The sequence below is a fragment of the Bombina bombina genome, chromosome 4, assembly GCF_027579735.1.
Source record: "Bombina bombina isolate aBomBom1 chromosome 4, aBomBom1.pri, whole genome shotgun sequence".
Lineage (NCBI taxonomy): Eukaryota > Metazoa > Chordata > Amphibia > Anura > Bombinatoridae > Bombina > Bombina bombina.
In genome coordinates, this window is record NC_069502.1 from 1116808515 (window position 1) to 1116833564 (window position 25050).

The following is a 25050-nucleotide window of genomic DNA, read 5'->3' on the forward strand; positions in this document are numbered from 1 at the left end:
GTTCAGAGAGCAATTGCCTGGTATTTCAGGGCTGGACTGTACTGTTAAGCCAGGATCAGACTGATATGCTACAGGAAAGTTCTTCTCTGTGAAATGCACATGTTGAGCAAAAAGAGGCTGCTTTTTGGGTGATAACTAGCCATAGAACAAGCTATAATGCTATTGTTCGTTCTCAGGTTGAGCACTTCTCTCTTTTTATTTGTGTACTCACTTTTGTTGCCAACGGTTTAGACACTAATGGCTGTGTGTTGAGTTATTTTAAGGGGACAGGAAATTTACACGGTTATACAGACTGTACACTTACTACTTTACATTGCAAAGTGTAATTTCTTCAGTGTTATGAAAATATATAATAAAATATTTCCAAAAATGTGAGGGGTTTACTCACTATTGTGAGATACTGTATTTATGTGTTGGTATTTGTATATACACGTATAAACACATAAAAATGTATATATTAATATAAATGTATATTTATATTTGCTGCCCATCGCTGCGTGACTTACCCCCTTCGCTGCGCTAGGTTTCCATGCCATGTCTCATGGCATGAGAATGAGGCTCCCGATGGAGCCTATGGAAGCATGCTCTCCTGAGCGCAAAGCTTCCGTGCCAATATCACCCTTAGCAAAGAGATATTTTGTGCTTGTTCTTTTAATCTGGCCCTTAATGGGTGCACTACCCAGGCCTACATTTTTTAGCCAATAAGAAGCTAAAAATAGATCATTCTAATATTTTTCAGTGTTTATTGTCTAAATTATCATTAATTTGTTAAATTATTCTATGTGTGCTTTTTATATAGAATTTTAAACATCCATACATTGCTATTTTTATTATTTGTTTAGTAGAAGACACCATGGCATGCCATTGGAGTTTAAAAGGATACATATTTTAAGTATGTCGGACAAACACTAACATTTGTTGGTGGAGAAGAGTAGAGCGCACAAAGCAAAATAAATAATGCATTTACATTGCATTGTTTTTGTTAAACTTATGCCCTATTAAATATTTTATTGTGTATCAAACAACTGTAACTCACAAGCCGTCCTAATCCTGATATAAGAAATGTAATTAAATTTCCACAGCATCAGGTACCAATAAATTACTTTTTCTTGTTAAGTGGGAAGCAGAAAAGGCATTTTGTAATTACATCACAATCTGCTGCAGTTACTCTTGACCTGTCACTGCACCTGCACAAACCACTTTCTGTACTTTTGCCATAGTTAACGCAGGTTTCTATATTATGCCCCCCCCCCTTATTCAGCCCCTCACATACACACATGGTTCTAAACCCTAAAACGCACATTCCACACCACTATTGACAGTTTATTAAAGTGAAAGTAAAGTTTAATGAGAAACAAAATTTATGCTAGTCCACAGCGTCCTCAATTACTGTTGGGAATATCACTCCTGGCCAGCAGGAGGAGGCAAAGAGCACCACAGCAAAGCTGTTAAGTATCCCTCCCCTTCCCACAATCCCCAGTCATTCGACGGAAGGAAAATGGAGAAAAGGAGAAACACAAGGTGTAGAGGTACCTTAGGTTTAGTAAAAAAAAAAAAAACTCTCTAAAATACAGGGTGGAGCCGTGTACTCACCATATCCGAAAAGAGATAAATTTATCAGCATAAATTTTGTTTTCTTTCCTAAGATATGGTAAGTCCACGGCGTCCTCAATTATTGTTGGGAACCAATACCCAAGCTAAAAGACACAGAGGACTAGGGAGGGACAAGGTATACCTAAATGGAAGGCACCACTGCTTGAAGAACCTTTCTCCCAAAAAAAGCCATAGCCGAGGCAAAAGTATCGAATTTAGAAAATTTTGAAAAAGTATGCAAAGAGGACCAAGTTGCAGCCTTGCAAATCTGTTCCACAGAAGCTTCATTCTTGAAAGCCCAAGAAGAAGAGACAGCTTTCTGACCTTTACGCTTTCCAGAAAATCAAGCAAACAATGCAGAAGACTGACGAAAATCCTAAGTCGTCTGCAAATAGAATTTATAAGCACGCACCACATCTAGGTTGTGCAACAGACGTTCCTTATGAGGAGGATTAGGACAGAGGGAAGGAACAACAATTTTCTGATTAATAGGAAGAAACCCAAACTTAGTATGAAGAACTGCCTTATCTGCATGAAAAATTAAACTCTCAGAGCAGAAGAAATAGCAATAAGAGACAAAGCCTTCAAAGATAACAACTTAATATCTAAGGAATGCATTGGCTCAAACGGAGCCTGTTGCAAAACTTTAAGAATAAAGTTAAGGCTCCAAGGCGGCGCAACAGACTTAAACACAGGCCTGATTCTGACCAAGGCCTGACAAAAAGACTGCACATCCGGCACGTCCGCCAGAAGCTTGTGCAGCAAAATAGAGCAGAAATCTAACCTTTCAGAGTACTGACCGACCAACCTTTCTCCAGACCTTCCTGGAGAAAAGACAAAATTCTGGAAATCCTGACCCTACTCCAAGAGTAGCCCTTGGATTCACACCAATAAAGATATTTACGCCGTATCTTATGGTAAATCTTTCTAGTAACAGGCTTACGAGCCTGAATCATTGTCTTAATGGCTGACTCAGAAAAAACACACTTAGACAGAACTAAGCGTTCAATCTCCAAGCAGTCAGCTTCAGAGAAACGAGGTTCGGATGAAGGAAGGGACCTTGAAGTAGAAGGTCCTTCCTCAAGGGTAGTCTCCACTGTGGCAGAGACATTTCCACTAGGTCCGCATACCAGATCCTGCGAGGCCACACCGGAGCTATTAGAATCACTGATAGAAACAAACAGAAGACGCTCCAAGCAACATCCGTATCTCACAATGCTGAACCGGAAGTGAAACCAGCAGTAAAGGTGATCTAATGTCTCCAAGGAAACGGAGTGCTGTAGCCGTGGCAAAACCAAGCCACTATGACAAGTCAGTGAGAGAAACAGGAAGGCAGGCACTACAACAAGGCATCCAGTAAAAAAAATGATACTTTAATGAAAAAATGGTTAAAAAGTCAGACAGGAACACACGCTGTAGGCACATAAACACCAAAGGCAGGAGGACAAACTGACACAAATGTCTGACTAGTTTCGCGCCCCCTGACGGCACTTATTCATAGACAACATAGAACACCGATACTCTCTCCTGCTTGGTACAAGCAATGACTCGTGGAAGGAGAGCAAACGGAGGAAATTAGTATGCCATCCTGAAGTTCCAAGGAACTGCCAGAGCATCTGTCAGGAAGGCCTTAGTATCCCTTGACCTCGAACCGTACTTTGGAAGCTTGGCGTTCTGTTGAGACGCCGTCAGATCCAACTCCCGGTACACACCCCCCCCCCCCATTTGATGGTTAACCTGGAGAACCCTTTTGGATGGAGTTCCCACTCCCTGGGATGAAAAGTCTGTCTGCTCAGATCTGATTCACAGTTGTCCACTCCTGGAATGTGGATGGCAGAAAGACAGAAATTGTGAGCTTCTGCCCACTGAATGATCCGAGCCACCTCCTTCATGGCTAAGGAGCTCCAAATTCCTCCCTGGTGGTTGATGTAAGCCACCAAGGTTATGTTGTCTGACTGAAACCTGATAAATTGGGCTGTATCCAAGCCATCAAGGCATTGAAGATCGCTCTCAACTCCAATATGTTTATCGGAAGAGCAGATTCCTCCTGAGACCAAAGTCCCTGCGCCTTCAACGAGTCCCAAACTGCTCCCCAGCCCATCAGGCTGGCGTCCGTGGCCAATATCACCCTAGAGGGTCTCCAAAAGCATGTCCCCTGAGACAGATGTTCCTGAGACAGCCACCACGGAAGAGAGTCTCTCATTGACTGAGCTAGAACTATCTTCTGAGACAGATCTACATAATCCCCATTCCATTGACTGAGCATAATTAACTTTAGAGCCCTCAGATGGAATCGGGCAAAGGGAACTATGTCCATGGAAGCCACCATCAGACCAATTACCTACATACATTGGGCCACTGATGGCAGTAGCGCAGACTGTAGAGATAGGCAAGAGAAAACAATTTTGGCTCTTCTGACTTCTGTCAGAAATATTCTAATTGATGGAGAACCTATAATGGTTCCTATGAAGACCACCCTTGTAGCCAGAACAAGGGAACTCTTTTCCAAATTCACCATCCGTGGGAACGAAGAAAAGACAACAAGATCTCTGTGTGAGATTTTGCTAGTTGAAAAGATGGTGCCTGAACCAGAATGTCATCCATATAAGACGCCATTGCAATTCCCCGAGACCGAATCACTGTCAAAAGAGCCCCCAGGACCTTTGAGAAAATTCTGGGAGCTGTGGCCAGGCCAAATGGAAGAGCCACAAACTGAAAGGCAAATCCAGAAAGGCAAATCTCAGAAATTTGTGATGATCCCTGTGAATGGAGACATGTAGGTACGCATCCTTTAGGTCTATGGTCGTCATGAACTGACCCTATTGCACTAACGGAAGAATGGAACGTATAGTTTCCATTTTGAAGGACGGCACTCTTGAGAAATTTGTTTAGACACTTTAGAACTAGAATGGGTCTGAAAGTTCCCTCTTTTTTTGTAAACACAAACAGATTGGAATAGAACCCTAGACCCTGTTCATGTACTGGGACTGGAACTATCACTCCCAGGAGGGAAAGATCCCAAACACATTTCAAGAACGCCTCCTTTTATCTGGTCTGCAGATAATCTTGAGAGGTGGAACCTTGAATTCTAATTTGTAACCCTGGGATACTATGTCCATGGATCTGGGACATCTTGTATCCATGCTTGAGAGAGCTGAGCAAGTCTGCCCCCACTTGATCCGATCCAAGATCGGGGGCAACCCCTTCATGCTGACTTAGACTCAGCTGCGGGCTTCTTAGATTGCTTCCCCTTATTCCAAGACCGACTTAGTTTCCAAGAATTTTTGGACTGTTCCTGCTTGGCAGAGGAGGGGTAAGACTTACCTCTAAAGTTACGAAAGGAACGAAAATTACTCTTGACTGCCTTTCAACCTATTCTTCTTATCTTGTGGCAGAAAAGATCCTTTACCACCCGTGATATCGAAAATCATTTCTCCCAAACCCGGTCCAGACAAGGTCTTACCCTTGTAAAGAATTGCCAAAAGCTTAGACATAGATGAAACATCTGCTGACCAAGATTTCAGCCATAACGCTGTACGTGCCAAAATCGCGAAACCAGATATGTTGGCTCCCAACTTAATGACTTGCAAAGAGGTGTCCGTAATAAAGGAATTTGCTAACTTAAGTGCCTTAATCCTATCCTGGATCTCCTCCAAAAAAGAGACTCGGACAACTCGTCAATCCAATAGGTTTCCGCACTTGTCACGGTAGCGATACACACCACAGGTTGCCATTGGAGACCTTTATGAATATACATCTTTTTCAAGTAAGCTTCTAGCTTCTTGTCCATTGGATCCTTGAAAGAGCAGCTATCCTTAATTGGAATAGTAGTTCTCTTAGCCAGAGTAGAAATTGCCCCTTCCACCTTGGGCACCGTCTGCCACAACTCATTAATCAAGTCAGCCACCGGAAACATCTTTCTAAAAACCGGGGACGGGGAAAAAGGAATTCCGGGTCTCTCCCATTCCCGGGCAATAATCTCTGTGGCACAGGAAACACCTCCACAGAGGAGGGAACATTAAAGTATCCAACTTGCTAGATTTCTTATGGTTGACAGCGACAGGAGTGTCGGATTCGGCCAAGGTAGCTAAAACCTCCTTTAACAAAACACGAAGGTGTTCAAGCTTAAATCTGAAGGACACAACTTCAGCATCAGAAGAAGGAATTACACTATCTGAATCTGAGATCTCACCCTCAGTTGCTACCGACGTATCTTCCTCTTTAGACTTATGAGAAAGAACAACTTGGTTAGTCAGGACAGGATCAGAGACCTTATAATCTGAATCTTTAAGTTTCCTCTTGCGTCTTCCCTGTAGCATGGAATGGCAGTTAATGCCTCAGATACGGACAAAGATACCTGGGCAGCAATTTTTGCATGCAAAAAATACTCATCCAGGAGATTGTGAGGAACCACAGGGTACTGCATATGACGTTCTTAGGGCTTGGGACGTTTGAGGAGAAAGCTGCGGCCCTGCCTGACCAGCATCAACCTGAGAGGATGGTGGCTCAGCAACAAAAAATCTATCTTTATAAATGAATGTTCTTTCAACACAAGAAGAACAAAAAGGCAAAGGAGGTTCTACTTTGGTATTTAGGCAAAGTTTACATTCAGCAGAAGGCACCAATTCTTGGTCCATATTGCAATAAAATTGACAGAACAAAACAATCCAAAAAAAAAAATGTAATACTGTTCCTTTATGAACATTCGTTCCTAAAGTAATTTAAAGATTGTCAGTCAGGGTGAAGGAATAACTTTCAACTGCCCAATATTTGCAATACAAATAAAATGCCAAAACCGCTCTCTATTAAGCACCTCTACACCTCAGCAGTGCCTACCTGCCCCCTCTGCACTCTGGAATAAGCAACGGCTCTCTTCACTGCACGCAGCAGCTCCGGATAATCTTAACAGAGGAACAAGGCGATTCATTATGAGCTGCGCCACACTCAGTGAAATTGCGCGATTTTCGATCTGCAATACCACTTCATAACGTACGTCAGACGCGGTCCCAGCGGCCATTAAACACAATTCCATCGGAACTGTGTTCCGTTAAGTGAACCACCAATTTCATCCATCCTTCTATAAAAACGGAGTCCCAGTGAAAAAACACACAATGCTGAGCCACTAATGATTCCCTTTCCAAACACTGTTCGAAATCGAATCACCTCTAAGTCATAGTGCCTGCTCCCTGCCATAATGAGTCCTGTTCGTTAATGCAGGAACACAGCCCCAATAAAGTGCGGTTTATTCTGTATCAGTGCCAATGTTCTTTTTCCCATTAAAAAAAACTGAAAATGGCACTTACCTGCACCTCTGGCTGTCCGGCAGAAGGACAGCTCACCCGGCGTGAGAGGAAGCCACTCCTCACAGAGACCTGTGAAAACAAGAAAGGACAGAGTAAACCTACTCTGTCTTTCTATACAAGGGCAGCAACCTCACAAGTTCCTAACTGCTTGAAAGCTACCACTGCCTTACTGAAGAGACTAATGTGGAGTACAGCTAAACCCAATCTTGATAGGAAATATCAGAGCAAACCTACTCTGGCTTTCAATATAATGAAATCTTGATTGAAGAAAAATCTTTTACAGACACCAAACTTCACCTCCTGCTTGCACTGAAGGCAAAGAGAATGACTGGGGATTGTGGGAAGGGGAGGGATTCTTAACAGCTTTGCTGTGGTGCTCTTTGCCTCCTCCTGCTGGCCAGGAGTGATATGCCAAACAGTAATTGAGGACGCCGTGGACTCACCATATCTTAGGAAAGAAAAGTGGCCGGTTTTTAAAAAATCTCATAAAAACAGTTTTTGTTTTTTTAGAAATACCTTTTTCCTTATGACAGCAGACTGGCGATCCTCCGCTCACATCTCATGCTGTACTTAGCATATCTATGACAAATCAGGCTTCCTCCAATCATTGTGTGGCCTCACGAGCTGGATGCCTTTGGGTGCACGCAATGATTGGAGGAAGCCCGGATTCGTCATTGCTGTGCTAAGTACAGCAGGCGCTGTGGGCGGAGGATCGACGGTCTGCTGTCATAAGGAAAAAAGTAAATATTTAAAAAAAAAAAAGCTTAAATGTAATGTTTAATGAATTAAAGTGCCAAAACCAGGCACATTCTCATTAAACTTTACATTCACTTTAATCTGTTTAATTTCGCTGGTCAGAAATGTAATTTTTGTTTGCCTTAGTATTAAATATGCACATTTTATACCAACACATTTCATTAATGTTGTCTTTTAATTTTATTTTAGAACAATTGTAGCTCTTGTATACAATGTGTTAAAAACTTTAATGGAGATGAATGGCAAACTCTTTGATGAGCTAACGGGATCATACAAAGCAGAAAGACAAAGGTATGTAAACATTTAAACTTTATTTCATGTCCCATTATGGATTTCTTATCATTAATGCTACGTGTGGCACTGCCACAAGGTGTTCAGACTACTAAATGTAATAGAGCGTTGCAGCATTTTTCTTTGCAGCACATTGCAGCCCTCACTAGCATCAATGGGGTTAAACTTAGCCCCAAACACAATGTTACAGGTTATCTTTCTTGAGATGAGTGATTGGCAACATTCTAGAATGGGACTGTTATAGTCCTGTCAATATTAGCACCGGATATCTTCATGGTCATCGTCCTGAGACAGCAACTGGATATCCACAATGTACAAACAAAAACTAAGGTCTTCATGATCCTGATGCCCATGGAATCTACAAACTCATTGATGAATTTCATAAAACTTTTTCTTTCTGTAAAAAAAACTCCCTACCAATCCACATAAAAAGAAAACACACCTCTGGAATACAGACCACAACTGTTAAAAACAATATACCTATGTGTGGCATACACTCAACTAGGGACCCTAAGAAAATATACCAGAAACATACAACCAATTCATCACCATGACAAAGTTGACTGAAAGAAATCTTTCCAGACCCAGCCGGCATGGCTAATGTATTGCCACCCTTTCTAACTACATAGTTCCAAAAAGTAGCCTTTAAAATGTTTATATGGATCTTTTTATTCAATCTCAAAAATCCTAATGATAGGAGGTACTTTTAAAACACTGTGTATAGCATTGTACGTTAATATCACACATAATGTATCTTTTTACAGAGAGAAAAAAAAAGAACTGGAACGGGAAGAACTGTGGAGAAAGCTGGATGACCTACAGCTAAAGAAAGCTCTGGCTGAAAATCAGAATGGTTCTTTAAGTGTACAAGAGGCCCAGAACAATGCAAGTGCCAAATAAACCGTCAACAGCCTCTGCTGCACAGGCATCCTTTTGTACAATGTAAAATTATAAAACAGTAAAAAAAACCTTCTCAGTATAATATAAAGCCAACAATTTTTTTTTTTATTATTTTGAAGTTTGAGCAAAATCATATTTTCCTCTCTTGTTGCTAGAGGGACCAGAAATCCATTGCAGGGCAATATGTTGCTTGTCCCTCTTGCCAGTCTATGAGTTAGCGCCCAGTATTACATTGCTATCACAGGTCTTTCTACGTTGAATCATTGATACTGGTGGAGATAAATGCATTTTTATAATCTGTAATATGAGTGTGATAATTCTGGGATTGATGAGAATTATGACTTGAATTCTTTATTTTATAAATATATATAAATATATATATATTTTTGATTGTGTTGCACATAAATGTATTTAGTATGCTATGTACATTTTTGCGTTTTATATGTGCTCATCTCTCTACTGCAATCTTCAGTTTTGAGATACTTAAAAAACAAACAAAAAAAAAAAACACAGCTTCTGCACTACAGATTCTAAATTCAGATGAAAGGAAGGTACTTGATGCCTACACTTTAACTTGCAAATGCTGAAACCCCGTCAGTGGTATAAGTATATCTCACACACACACACAAATGTATGGTTGGGTTATTGGTTTCAGCCGATCAGCTGTATTGATTTGGTTTCTTCAATTCTGTGGCAAGGAGAACATTTCAGCAGTTGCCAGAGCTGCAAATGTAAAATTGAGTGGAAACATGCAGTATAAATCACAACGCGCAGTCTTGCCCAATTTGCTTTGCCGTGACCACCTATGCAAACCATTCCAACGGGAATATTAGCCCATGTACAGTAACTGGAAAGCAGTGATAAAAATGAGTCTGCTTATACCCTAAAGTTGTTTTTTTGTGTTTAAAGGGGCATTCTTTTGTAGTAATAAAATGCTTGAATTCATTACAGCATTTTTTAATGCATCAAATGCTTATTTCAAACTATGTTTATCCCCTGCAAAACACCAGGCCTGCTCCAGAATCTTTCTTGCAGTGTTTAAGCAAATCGTTTTTAGTAATGAACATAAATGAAATAAATAAGAGCATTTTGTTATTGCATTAAGTTCCACGATGACCCAAAATATAGGACTTTGCTTTGTTTTAAAAAAAAAATTGTTGAAAATTTGCTGTCAAGATTTCTAAAAATGATTAGCATCAAATGACTCCTTTTAAACAGTACTTACATATATTTGTTACTGCTGCTAGGTTGGTTATGCTGTTGATATAGTGCAGTCTGCTATATATATATATATATATATATATATATATATATATATATATATATATATATATATATATATATATATATATATATATATATATATACTCACACCATGTGGCTGTGTTTACAGGTCAAAACAATTAATGTACCATGTGAATGTCAGTAAGGTGAAATATTCATTGTAAAAAAAACATGTCTATGAAAAGATTTTAACTACTTATCTGATTTGTACTTTTACAGCTTTACAGTATTTTGTCCAATTTCTACAGACACAAAATAAACCATATGTTATTGAGCGTTACTTCAGTTCCTCTAATCCTCAATAACAAGCGTCTGAGAAATGGGATAATTATTCATGTAAATGAGTTGTTCTCTCTTCACAAGGCGTGATAATACAGAAACAAACAAGTTGGCCATCATTTCTCCGGAATAATGAAAAAAAAAAAAATAAAGCTGTCTGTATCTTATAAGGATTGGTCAATCCTTAAATTTGATGAATTAAAGTACATCTGATATGTAGTCATTTTAGATTCCTAATCCTTTCCAAGTGGTCATGTTAGGGGTGAAACAATCCCAGGGTTCATATTAAAGCTTTCCAATCTGTTCCCTTTTCTACGTAATAATATGCAGTGTTTAACCTTTTATGGGGAAATGAAAGCGAATGTAAAGTGAAATGGAAGTATGATGTTAAACAATATCATCTAATCTGGGAATAATGCATTCAAGCACACATTTGGAGGGACAGTGCTTTCCACTAAAGTGTATATTCAGGAAAGTTATGGTGAACAGGCACATTTGTAAATATATTGCTTTATCACAGTTGTGTGTCCCTGTAATTACTATGATTGTATTTTCTTTTAAATATTGTAAATGTTTCTTGTAGGCTGTAGACTTGTGCTGAATGACTGTGCTGCATACTCTGACATTCTATAGGTTTAAATTGGAATAAAAGTAATTTGCATAAAATACTTTTAACACACATGGACTAAAAGTAAAATCTGGCTTTGTTATGCATTATACTAATATTAAGATACACAAGAATACAATGAAATATTGTTTGAAAATATCTATGGAACCTTTTAAGTGAAACAGGCTGTTTAATCACTGCCTTTAGTAAACCATAGGACATACCCATTGATGCTTAAAAGTACATTACCCATGCGTAAAACCTGAGAATGCAAATCAGAGATCTGAACTAGAATATAAATTGCTACATAAACCACAAGGTAAACTCACAATTATGACCTTACAAAAAAACAATTACTATATACTCAGTTTGTTTAAGCAATGGCTGAAGGAGACACTTAAAGGGGGACAGTCTAAACTAAAAATTGTTATTGTTTAAAAAGATAAACACCTTTACTACCCATTCCTGAGCTTTGCACAACCAACATTGATATATTAATATACTTTATAACATTTAAACCTCTAAATTTCTGCCTGTTTCTAAACTACTACAGACAGCCTCTTATCACATGCTTTTTTCTTTTGCATGATGTACCGAATCCACGGATTCATCCTAACTTGTGGGATATTGTCCTTCCTGACAGGAAGTAGCAAAGAGAGCACCACAGCAGAGCTGTCTATATAGCTCCCCCCTTAACTCCACCCCTCAGTCATTCTCTTTGCTGGCTCTAAGCAGGAAGAGTAAAGAGAAGAGGTGTTAAACTGTTAGTTTTTATTTCATCTTCAATCATTGTCGGGCTTTAGTTAGAATTTAGCCTGTGTTTAAACCTATTGCTCCGCCATGGAGTCTAAATTTAGTTCTTCGAGTTCTTCAGGGGGTTCCGTTTGAACCCATGCATTCCATAGATATTAAGCTTTTATCTTGGAAAGTTTTGTTCCTAGTTACTATCTCTTCAGCTCGAAGAGTTTCTGAACTATCTGCTTTACAATGTGACTCACCTTATCTGGTGTTCCATGCTGATAAGGTGGTTTTGCGTACCAAGCCTGTGTTCCTACCTAAGGTTGTTACTAACAGGAATATCAATCAAGAAATTGTTGTTCCTTCTCTGTGTCCTAATCCTTCTCGTAAGAAGGAACGTCTGTTGCACAACTTGGACGTGGTTCGTGCTTTGAAATTTTATTTGCAGGCAACCAAAGATTTTCGTCAAACATCTTCTTTGTTTGTTGTCTATTCTAGAAAGCGTAGGGGTCAAAAGGCTACGGCGACTTCTCTTTCCTTTTGGCTGAAAAGCATGATCCGTTTGGCTTATGAGACTGCTGGACAGCAGCCTCCTGAAAGGATTACAGCTCATTCTACTAGAGCGGTAGCTTCCACATGGGCTTTTAAAAATGATGCTTCTGTTGAACAGATTTGTAAGCTGCGTCTTGGTCTTTGCTTCATACCTTTTCAAAATTTTACAAATTTGATACTTTTGCTTCTTCGGAGGCTATTTTTGGGAGAAAGGTTTTGCAAGCAGTGGTGCCTTCCGTTTAGGTTCCTGTCTTGTCCCTCCCTTCATCCGTGTCCTAAAGCTTTGGTATTGGTATCCCACATGTTAGGATGAATCCGTGGACTCGGTACATCATGCAAAAGAAAACAAAATTTATGCTTACATGATAAATTTCTTTCTTTTGCGATGTACCGAGTCCACGGCCTGGCCTGTCTATTCAAGACAGATAGTATTTTTTTATGTAAACTTCAGTCACCTCTGCACCTTATAGTTTCTCCTTTTCTTCCTTGGCCTTCGGTCGAATGACTGGGGGGTGGAGTTAAGGGGGGAGCTATATAGACAGCTCTGCTGTAATGCTCTCTTTGCTACTTCCTGTCAGGAAGGACAATATCCCACAAGTTAGGATGAATCCGTGGACTCGGTACATCGCAAAAGAGAAATTTATCAGGTAAGCATAAATTTTGTTTTTATTTGCTTTTCACGACAGCAGACTGCTAGTTCATGTGGGCCATATAGATAACATTGTGTTCACACCCAATGAGTTATTTAAAGGGACACTGAACCCACATTTTTTTCTTTCATGATTCAGATAGAGCATGCAATTTTAAGCCACTTTCTAATTTATTTCTATTATCAATTTTTCTTCGTTCTCTTGCTATCTTTATTTTAAAAAGAAGACATCTAAGCTTTTTTTTTTATTCAGAACTCTGGGCAGCACTTTTTTTATTGGTGGATGAGTTTATCCACCAATCAGCAAGAACAACCCAGGTTGATCACCAAAATGGGCCGGCATCTAAACTTACATTCTTGCATTTCAAATAAATATACCAAGAGAATGAAGAAAATTTGATAATAGGAGTAAATTAGAAAGATGCTTAAAATGTCATGCTCTATCTGAATCACGAAAGAAAAAATTTGAGTACAGTGTCCCTTTAAAATTTCACACAACACAGTACTAAATGCAAGTCAATATTTAATTAAAAAAAGTCATGTGATCAGGGGGCTGCCAGAAGATTCTTAGATACAAGGTAATCAGAGGTAAAAAGTATATTAATATAACTGTTGGTTATGCAAAGCTCGGGAATGGGTAATAAAGGGATTATCTTTTAAAACAATACAAATTCATTTGTAGACTGTCCCTTTAATGAGATTTGCATAAGAGATTTATGTTTGTGAAGAGACTGCCATGAACAGATCATGAAACCTATATGGGATCTAAGCATTTATGTCACTTTCCACCTGATTATACATATTGTTTCCCAGTAGTTATTTTATGGAACTGAGGTAAGATGGCAGATTGAACTGGCTACAATGAAAATTAAATCTACAGTTTTCATAATTTAAGATTGTTGAGATCTTTTTTAAATCTTTTATAGGCACAGCATTCTGTTTAGTGCAGGCATTGATAAAAACAATCTTGAAAATGATAGGAGTTTAAAAGAGGTTATAGCGTTAGACAGCAATAGCACTTAGAACCTCTAAAACAAAAAATGTAAGACTATATTTTCACCATATTTGGATTTGTAGTTAAGGAGAAGGAAACTACAGATAAAATTAAGATTTTTTTTTCCCCCAGATTTGAATTTTTTTTCAAGTCTTAGATCTTATATAACTATTTTCACAGGTGAAATGATATTCCAGTACTAGAGAGATATATAGTGCTTTCTTGGAGCTGATAGATATTGTTCCAAAGCTTTTACACTTCCTAATTATACCTCTTTTATTTCAAAGGTTGCTTTAGTTCTGTTTCTGTCTGTTGGGAGTCAGGTAGTGAGGGCTTCATAAAGAATATTTTTTACCACCCTAGTTACAGCATTGCTGCCTTCCACTTGCTGTTGGTGTTGTCAAATGAGCTCCTTGAAAAAAACATTCCCTGGGTAGACCCATCCCTGAACTGTGTATCTCATTTTTTCCTTCGGTCTGAGTTTTTTCCAAGAAAATAATTTACAGAATTGTTCTGGCAATTCAGGATCCATAGCCAATACATCTAAAATATGTAGTGTTTCACACAAGGCAAACCAAGTTGTGTTTTCTGGACCGGTCATAGAGAATGCTCTTATTTTGTGAGTTGATGGTGGAAGGTCGGCTTTCCTTGGAAAGGAGTTTTCTGCAGCCATCTTGAATAATGATTTTAGTGGATATGATTTTTAATGGTTAAGGTGCTTTTTAAGGTCAGTTCATAGATCATGATGTTGATGTTCTGAGGTGTGCTACAACAGTATGGCTTGTATCGTTTACCAGTGGAGTTCACACAGCACATCTCTGCCCTTTGAAATTGAAGCAAAATTTTACTTTAAGATGATCACGCCCTGGGAGTGTTATCCTCCTATCAATCTAGCAATCACTCAGACATGGGGGAGTTCACAGAAACTTGATGGCCAAAACCAAAACAGTGTTGAAACGATGTTTACCAGAAAGTGATACCCAGCATGCAATGGTGTTTCTTCTTTTTATTTATTGAGACAAGTTGATGAAATTACGTTTTTGGATCTATTCCGTCTAGTGGGTCCGATCATTAGTTCCTAAATTTCCTTTCATAGGGTCTTTTAAAATATTAATGCTGACACAAATATGTCTACCATATTGTATCATAAGCAATGGTTTAGCTAGAGATGTGATTACGTTTGCTTGACAGTTTCTGACCACAGGATACAATGATGTGCTTGTGTTACTGTACTTTCTGATTACTGGTAATATAATATGAAAGAGCTGATAATTCCTCTCTGGTTCAGACAAATACTGTGTACAGTACATTTGGTGAAATAAATGATCAACTGGAATAGATTTTGGTGTATAAGATTAAGTAGTAAATTCCTTTCAAGGTAATGACTTGTTTTACTAGAACTAGGCTTCATTCTGGGCCCAGTGTCTGATCATCTTTGCAAAACAACACCTTTTGCACAATTCCACAAACTTTTGTCAATTTGATGTATTTAGATGATGTATCATCTTGGGCTGCTTTTGTGAAAATATTCTTGCAGGCACAAAACGTGCCCTTCCTCATTTATATGGATTGCTTTGGTGCAGGGCCTTTTACTTTGCCAGATTTTCATCACACTGGTCATATATTAAGCTTCACTTGGAAAGTTTTGTTTGTGTCATGTTTTAATTTTGACTACCATGGTTTATCTGAGGGTCAAAATAGCTCTTTTACCTTTCACTCTACAAATAGTGAACTGAAAGTGGAGGGATATTTGTAAAAAGGCTTTGACTGTGATACATCTTCACACTGTGGAAATTGAGTTTTACAGATGTCTGCAATGTATTTACAAAAATCAGGGGCACTTACATGACATCCAAAGGCTCCTCAAACTAACCTATTAATTCGTTAACGCTCATGAAAGTGTTCTTTCTGTAATCACTTTATTGGCACATTGAAGACATAATAATAGCAAAAGGAAAATGGAGATTTAAAAAAAAACAAAAAAACAGCAACAATGTTTATCTATGGAAATGTCTCACTACAATAAATGACTGACCAGCTCTCTAGTTATGTATTGTACCAGAAAGGTGAGGTCTCCATCTATCCAGGCACAAAAAAAAAACCTTTATGCCCCATAAGATTAACAAAGAGATTAGAAAAGAAAAACAAAGGTGTTTGCTTTTTCATGTTTAATATTTTGCAATGTTATGTAATGTCCATGCCCCTTTAAACGTACAGGGTATTTGTATTTTATATGCTTATACATCCTTCATTTTTAGAGTGCAGATTTATTGTATTTTTTTAATCTATTTGAAACTAGAAATGAAGGATTTTATCACTTCCCAGGTTTTTCTCTTTCAACAACTATTTTCATACAAAAAAAAAGATATATGCAATAAATTTCTATTTTTAAATTACACACATTTCCTTTGAAATCAGGATTTATATTGAATAAGCTTTACAATACTGCTGCATTTGTATTATGTTGAATAAAAAAAATAAAATGTCAGCACCAACAATTGTGTAAATGCAGCTGTATAATTTCTTAATCTGATGGTTTCAAATAATTATGCTGATGGAAAAATTGAATGTGAATACATGTAGTCTGCTGTAAAGTAAATGCTTTCTCCCATCTTGCGAGCTTTATTTGACCAATGCCTTGTATTGTGCACAATCCTGCAGTATTTCTTGATAATACTGAAAATGTTCGGTTAAAGCATCGCCTCTTTCAATAAAGTATTTTGATGTATTTCTGTGGGCGATTACCATTCCTATCAGTTACAGTCATGTGTAATTAAACTCCCTGGGGGGAAGAGGCATTTAATAAAGTCAGTTTGTATATTTTGCCATTTTGTTGCTGTCCTGTTTATGATACTCTGTGATTAATATTTGACCAGCACAAGCTACAAGACTGATCTGCGTAAATCATATCAATCTGAACAGCAAACAGCCTTTAGGTGGTAAATGGAGCTGAAAATGTGCTATATCTGCATAATGAAGGCGACTGGTTTCCACTCTAGTAAGAAACAGAATGTTGCTCAGCATTAATAAAATCAGTTATATGATTCTAACTTCTGTTAAAGTCAATGTTTAGGTTCTCATTCCACTGTGTAAAAACAGTAAATTCTCAAATGTAAAAATAAGTTTCATATGTAAATAGAATGTCTTGCGTTTCAATTACCACTATGTCCCCTTTAAAGATTCGATGCACCCAGGATGTTTCACTCTTTATATGATCTTCAGTCAAGCCCTATTTTAATGTGCCTTTAAGAACAGAAATGCAGATACAGCACGCTGAATTGCTAATGTCAAGCATGTATAAAGCTTCACTTTCAAAGCCTCTTTAAATTTATCTAACATCTTAAGCCGTTAAAAAGAAAAAAAAAGTATTTAATCTCAGAACAAAAGTATTATAGAAATAACCCCTTTCCTTCTTAATATGAGGAGAGTCCAAGGCATCATTCCTTACTGTTGGGAAATACTGAGCCAAAGGCTTAAATACTCCCCCCTACTTCAATCCTATCCCAGTCATTCTTTGCCTTTTGTCACAGGAGGTTGGCAGAGAAGTGTCAGAAGATTCGGGGTAGTCCCTTATGAAGGGTATCTACCCTTCGAAATGGGACTGGAGTTTTAAGTAGTCTTGTCAGCCTCTCAGTGAGAGCATTAACGAATGTTAGAGTCTGGAGATGCAGGGAGAGTTTCTGCAAACCCATCCAGACTAATATTAACAGCTCCTAAGCAATCAGTGTTGACAAGTTTCACTGCCTGCTTCTATCACTCAAGTCCATGTCAGGAGCAATGCTACAAGACTTTCAAACTTGAGAGGCTGTGTTTCTGTTCCAGGGCATAGATTCCGGTAAGATTGTTTCATTTTTTATACTCGTATGATAACGCAAGAAGACAGGGTCACAGTGTGACTCCTTTTATCTGTGTGGAATCAAGGGTTAATATCTCCGGGGGGGGTTAATCACATAATTTTATTTTATTATGATTATGCTGCAACATGTGTGAGATGAGGCTCAGGCAGATGTTGGCACATACAGGTTTTACTTTTGTTTTTGAAAGATGCGCAGCCTGAAAGGCTTTGCACGCTTTTTTCCTTTTATAGCAGGGGCGGTCCTGCATTGTGCACCATGTGACCGGGTGTGGTTACACCAATTTCCTCTTTCCTGACCGTGCGATTTAACGGGGAAGAAGTGGTTTCTCTGTTTAGCCTGGGTCATAGGAGGTGGTGAGTGCCCCAGCCATTGGGTGTATAAAGGTGCCGTTTTCTCTTATTATTCAATAGTCTGCTTTATAAGCACAATCTATGGAGGACTCTGATGCGTTAGAGGGTACTCCCTCTTTACCCAAGTCTAATACCTGTCTATATTGTGAGGAGGCCGCGGGATACCCGCCTGCTCAATTATGTTCCACGTGCCTTGATAAAGTAATCATGTCAAAGAAAATTAATATGTTTGATACCACTGAGCTGTCCACCTCTGAGGAGTCTCCATCCCATGAGGTGCGCACCCTACAGTCATCTCCTAATACACATGCAGCTTCCTGTAACACTCCTAATCCTCCATCTGGAGGGGCCCTTTTACCACCAGACTTTACTGAGCAGTTACAAATGGCAGTGTCTGTGGCCTTTAGTGCTTTAACTCGCCCTGCTAAGCTCAAGGTTAAATATTGCTATCCTTCCAAGGGGTGATCTAGCTTATTGGATTTATCTGATACAAGATTATCGGATGATAAAGACGCTTCAGATACTTCAGAGGGTGCTCTTTCTGGGTCGGAATCTGCTGCCTCTAAGCCACCAGCTGCGGAGGAACCAGACTTTAGATTTAGGATAGAGCATTTACATTTTCTGCTAAAGGAAGTTTTGGCTACGTTAGAGGCTCCAGAGCCTAAATTGCCTGAGGAACCTTTGATTCCTAAATTAGATAAGGTCTACGAGGACAGGGTTGTACCACAGGTTTTCCCGGTTGCAGTAAAGATGGCGAACATTATTAAGAATGAATGGGAAAGAATTGGTTCTTCTTTTTCCACTTCTTCCTTTAAAAAAAATTGTTCCTGGTTCCGGACTCTCAATTGGAGTTGTGGGTTTCTTTCCCTAAGGTGGATGGCGCTATCTCCACACTTACTAAACGCACTACTATCCCGCTTGAGGATAGTTCGTCTTGTAAAGAGCCCATGGATAAGAAAATAGAAACTCTGTTAAGAAAGATGTTTCAACATACAGGATTTTTTTTTTCAACCGGCAGCGGCTGTTGCTGCGGTAGCTGGAGCGGCTACCTACTGGTGCGACTCCTTATCTGAGTTGATCGAGGTGGAGGGTCCCCTCGACGTGATCCAGGAAAGAATTAAGGCCTTAAGGGTGGCTAATTCTTTTATTTGTGATGCAAATATGCAAATTATTTGCCTGAATGCCAAGGCTTCAGGTCTTTCTGTTCAAGCCCGTAGGGCACTCTGGCTGAAGTCCTGGTGTGCGGACATGTCTTCGAAGTCGAGACTTTTTTTTCCCTCCTATTTAAGGGAAAGATTCTTTTTGGTCCAGGCCTGGACTCAATTTTCTCCACGGTAACTGAAGGCAAAGGTGCCTTTTTACCGCAGGATAAGAAGAACAAACCTAAGGGACAAGGTCCTAATTTTTGTTCGTATAAATCCCAACGTCAGCAACCCTCCACAAAGCCTGAGTAATCCAAATGGGAATTGGAAGCCAGCTCAGTCCTGGAATAAATCAAAGCAGAACAATAAGCCCACCGAGACAAAGTCAACATGAAGGGGCATCCCCCGATTCGGCTCTGGTTCTTGTAGGGGGCAGACTTTCGCTCTTTTCGGAAGTCTCATCCACCCTGGGGCAGATTCCTCTTGTCAAATCTCTCTTCAAGGCCAGAAAAGAGAGAGGCCTTTCTAGGGTGCGTGAGGTATCTCTCCTCCCTGGGAGTCATTGTCCCGGTACCTCTTGCAGAAAGAGGTCTGGGATACTATTTAAACCTATTTATGGTCCCAAAGAAGGAGGGAACTTTCCGCCCGATTCTGGATCTAAAGTGCTTTAACAAATTCCTATCTGTCCCCACGTTCATCATGGAGACAATATGGTCTATCCTTCCCTTAGTTCCGGAAGGACAGTTACCTGCATGTTCCAATACACAAGGAACACTTCAAGTTCCTAAGGTTTGTGTTCCTGGACCAGCACTTCCAGTTTATTGCACTTCCGTTTGGTCTAGCTACTGCTCCAAGAGTTTTACGAAAGGTTCTAGGGGCTCTGCTTGCAGTGGCCAGAACCAGATGTATAGCAGTAGTGCCATACTTGGATGATATTCTGGTTCAAGCACCATCCTGTCACCTGCCAGAGGATCATTTGAAAGCTCTTCTATTTCTTCTTCTATCTCATGTAAGGAAGATAAACTTAGAAAAGAGTTCTCTTATTCCCAGTACCATGGTGGAATTCCTGGGTACTATAATAGATTCTATATCCATGAGGATATTCCTTACAGACCAGAGACGTTACAAGCTAACTTCTGCTTGTTTTGCCCTCCAGACTTCCTTAAGGCCCTCTGTGGCTCAGTGTATGGAGGTGATTGGTCTCATGGTGTCCAGCATAGACATCATTCCTTTTGCCAGATTCCATCTCGGACCACTTCAACTGTGCATGCTGAGACAGTGGAACAGCGATCATTAGGATCTGTCTCAACAGATTTCTCTGGACATCTGGTCGTGAAAATCGCTCTCCTGGTGGCTCTGTCAAGATCACCTGTCCCAAGGGACATTCTTCTTGAGAACCTCCTGGGAAATTGTGACTACAGACGCAAGTCTCTCAGGATGGGAAGCTGTTTGGGGTGCCAGGAAGGCACAGGGCCTATGGACTCGAGCGGAATCCCTCCTCCTGATCAACATTTTGGAACTTCAAGCGATCTTCAATGCTCGGAAGGCTTGGCCTCTTCTGGGTTTGTCCCAGTTTATCAGATTCCAATCAGACAACATGACCTTGGTGGTTTACATCAATCATCAGGGGGAAGTGTCTTGGATTCTGGATTGGGCGGAGGCCCACAACTGCTCGCTGTCAGCGATCCACATTCCGGGTGTGGACACCTGGGAAGTGGATTTCCTCAGCAGACAATCCTTTCATCCGGGGGGAATGGTCTCTCCATCCCAAGGTATTTGCGGAGATTTGCAACAGATGGGATGTTGCCGGAGATAGATCTCATGGCATCCCGGCTCAATTCCAAGCTACCCAGACATGGGTTGCAATCCAGGGATCCTCAGGCGGTTAGTGCATTGAAGGTTCAATCTGATTTATATTTTTCCACTTCTTCCTTGTGTAGTGGCCTGCCTCAAGCAGGAGCAAGCTTCAGTGATACTGATTGCTCCATCGTGGCCACGAAGGATGTGGTTTGTGGACCTGGTGGGATGTCCTCCTCTCCTCCATGGAAGTTACCTTGTCGCAGAAATCTGGTGGAACAGGGTCCCTTTGTTAATCAAAATCTAGATTCTCTGAGGCTGACTGCGTGGAGACTGAACGCTTAGTTTTAGCCAAGAGAGGTTTCGCCAAGAGGGTTATTGACACACTCATTCAGACTCGTGAGCATGTTACTCGTTGCTTCTATCATAAGGTGTGGAGAGCTTAATTATTCTGTTATGAAGAATGTGGTTTCGCCTGGCATAAAGCTAAGGCTGCTAGGATTCTTTCCTTTCCCTAGGAGGCTCTGGAGAAGGGCCTTTCTGCCAGTTCCCTGAGGGGACAGATTTCGGCCCTTTCTGTTTTGCTACACAAGAGACTTGCAGAGCTCTCTCATGTGCAATACTTTGTTAAAGGGACAGTCAAGACCAAAAAAAACTTTCATGACTCAAATAGGGCACATCCTTTTAATCAACTTTCCAATTTACTTTGTTCTCTTGGTATTCTTAGTTGAAAGCTAAACCTAGGAGGTTCATATGCTAATTTCTTAGACCTTGAAGGCCGCCTCTAATCTAAATGCATTTTGATAGGTTTTTGGGGGGGTTTTACCATTAGAGGGCATTAGTTCATGTGTTTCATATAGATAACATTGAGCTCATGCATGTGAATTTATCGTGAAGTCAGCTCTGATTGGCTAAAATGAAAGTCTGTCAAAAGTACTGAAATAAGGGGGTAGTCTGCTGAGGCTTAAATACAAGGTAATTACAGAGGTAAAACATGTATAATTATAACTGTGTTGGTTAGGCAAAACTGGGGAATTGGTAATTAAGGGATTATCTATCTTTTAAAACAACAAAAATTCTGTTGTTGACTGTCCCTTTAAGGCTCTGATCAGGATCAGACCTGTGTTTAGATCTAACGCTCCACCTTGGAGTTTGACTCTTGTTCTTAAAGGATTCCAAAACTTTGAATTTTTTCATATAATTAAATTATCAAAATCAAATCTACATAACTTAACAATCATAACTTACCCACTTGGACATGAAAACGAGCGTTATTAACGTAATTAGATCATATATTTTATTTGGCAATAAACGTCATTGATGCCAAACCCCCTTTAATGGTGCCTGCAATGCAAATTCGTGTCTCCAATCACAAAGCATGTTTGTGCATATCATTAAGGCATCGTTGCGTCACCCAGCGCATGCGCAATCCCGTGTTTTGTGCATGCGCAGATTGCCACTGAATACACATAACCAGAACCAGCTTTTTCAGAGTACGGTGAGTATGATGACGTGTTGGCTCGTGCGCATGCGCAGTATGGGGAAAATCGACCATATTGATAACTCAGGTTATCGTGAATGATTCGGTTTTCAACCTACATGTTATAACGGTGTGTTTGGAATTCAATACATTTTTTAAAGTAAATATTCAGTGAACGGTAATAATCTAACATGCAAAGCCTATTACAAATATGGATATCAAAGATGTATATATCGAATTCAGAGAAGTGTTTGCAAACGTTTAGTGTCCCTTTAAGTTTTTGCAACGGGCTCCATGTGAGCCTATGCATTCGGTTGACATTAAATTGTTGTCCTGGAAGGTTCTCTTTCTATTGGTTATTGCGTCCGTATGCAACGTTTCTGAAATGACTGTCTTGCAATGTGAACCTCCTTAATAAATATATATGATATATGGGCATTCTAATTCCAAACTTCTCCTAAACTGTACCTGTATTACAGCTCTAAAAATACATATAAATAAAATAAAATTAGAGAAGCGCATATAAAGCTTAAAGACATCAAGTTTATTTAAAACATATAATACTATAATATAATAAGAGTGCGCACCCTGTACTATAACTTAAACAATATAATAAGAGTCAATTGAAAAAAGTACTTGTCATATGTTTGGTAGTCCCGTTGTTACTGTCCAAAACAGTAATATGCCTATAATCTCGTTACCCTTAAATTCAAAATGTAACGGATTTAAGGCAATTAATTGTATTCAAAATGTAAAAAGTATTATTTCAAATGGTGACACAAAAAGGATTATTTCTAATAATGAACGCTTTATTCCTTGTTAATTATCAATTTTATACAAGTTATCCGTTTGTTTCTCCAGGCTGATGTTATTAATGATACCGTACAGGTACTTGTTTGTAGGTGCACAAATTACGACCTGGACGCTCTTGCCCCAAGTGTTTCTAGGATCTTTTCACTTGCCTTCCGATGACACAGTATTCTTAACTGTAATATGTCTCCAGGCTATACGACCCACATCTGTGCCTCAGGGTTCACACAGAGCCGTGGTCTTTCACTACGCCAAATTCCTCTCCAAACTCATGCAGCACACTTATAGGATAACTGGAATCTGTGACGGCATTTGCAAAAATTTCAATTGACTCATATTGTTTAAGTTTTAAGATTTTTAATAAGTGTGAATAGTACAGGGTGCGCACTCTTATTATATTATAGTATTATATGTTTTAAATAAACTTGATGTCTTTAGCTTTATGAGCGCTTCTTTAAAGGGACATTATACACTCATTTTTTCTTTGCATAAATGTTTTGTAGATGATCTATTTATAAAGCCCATGAAGTTTTTAAAAAAAATAAATGTATAGTTTTGCTTATTTTTAAATAACATTGCTCTGATTTTCAGACTCCTAACCAAGCCCCAAAGTTTTATGTGAATACTGTCAGCTACCTTCTCCAGCTTGCTCCTGTTTGTGTAAAGGGTCTTTTCATATGCAAAAGAAGGGGGAGGGGGGAGTGTCTTATTTGCCACTTGCAGTGGGCTTTCCAGCAGCCTTTTCAACAGAGCCAAACTGACAGCTTTTAAGTAAGTTTTTAAACCGTTTTATACTGGATTTTTATATCAGTATCTGTGCATCTTATTCTTTATAGTAGTGTCTATTACATGCAGTTATATGAAAATGAGTGTATACTGTCCCTTTAATGTGAACCTCCTTATCTGGTGTTCCACACTAATAAGGCTGTCCTACGTACCCGTTTGGGTTTTCATCCTAAGGTGGTGTCTGATCATAACATCAATCAGGAGATTGTGGTTCCTTTCTTGTGTCCTAATACTTCTTCTTCGAAGGAACGTTTACTTCATAATCTGAATATAAAACTTCAAAGCTCGAACCACATCCAAACTACTAAGGATTTTAGATAAACTTCTTCCTTGTTTGTTATCTACTCTTTGAAGCGTAAGGGTCTGAAGGCTTCTTCAACTTCCTTATCTTTTTGGTTGAGGAGTGTTATATGCTTAGCTTATGAGTCAGCTGGACTTAGACCTCCTCAGAGGATTACGGCTCATTCCACTAGAGTAGTGGCTTCCTCTTGGTCCTTTAAAAACGAGGCCTTTATGGATCAGATTTGTAAAGCAGCTAGCTGGTCCTCCTTACATACTTTTTCAAAATTCTACAAATTTGACGTTTTTGCTTCGGCTGAAGCAGCTTTTGGTTTTGCAGGCTGTGGTGCCCTAAGATTAGGATCCTCCTTACTTTTACCCCTCCCGTTATCATTCAGTATCCTCTAGAGCTTGGGTATAGTTTTCCAACAGTAAGGAATGATGCCATGGACTCTCCTCATATTATGAAGGAAAACATAAATTATGCTTACCTGATAATTTCATTTCTTTCTGTACGAGGAGAGTCCACGGCCCCTGCCCGTGTACTTCGATTGGCAGACCAAAATTTGTTTTCTCTTCTGGCACCATTTATACCCTAATATT

The 25050-nt window shown here is 39.4% G+C and overlaps 1 protein-coding gene across 1 annotated transcript in view; it reads left to right on the forward strand.

The window, feature by feature from the left end:
- LOC128658218 (serine/threonine-protein phosphatase 2A 56 kDa regulatory subunit alpha isoform) overlaps positions 1-9265 on the forward strand; it is a gene marked incomplete in the record, with an annotated part of 340402 nt that extends 331137 nt beyond the window's left edge. Inside the window, 2 exon segments of the mRNA XM_053712752.1 lie at positions 7842-7943; positions 8708-9265. Coding sequence (XP_053568727.1) covers positions 7842-7943; positions 8708-8843 — 238 coding nt within the window.
- Positions 9266-25050: the final 15785 nt, after the last annotated feature.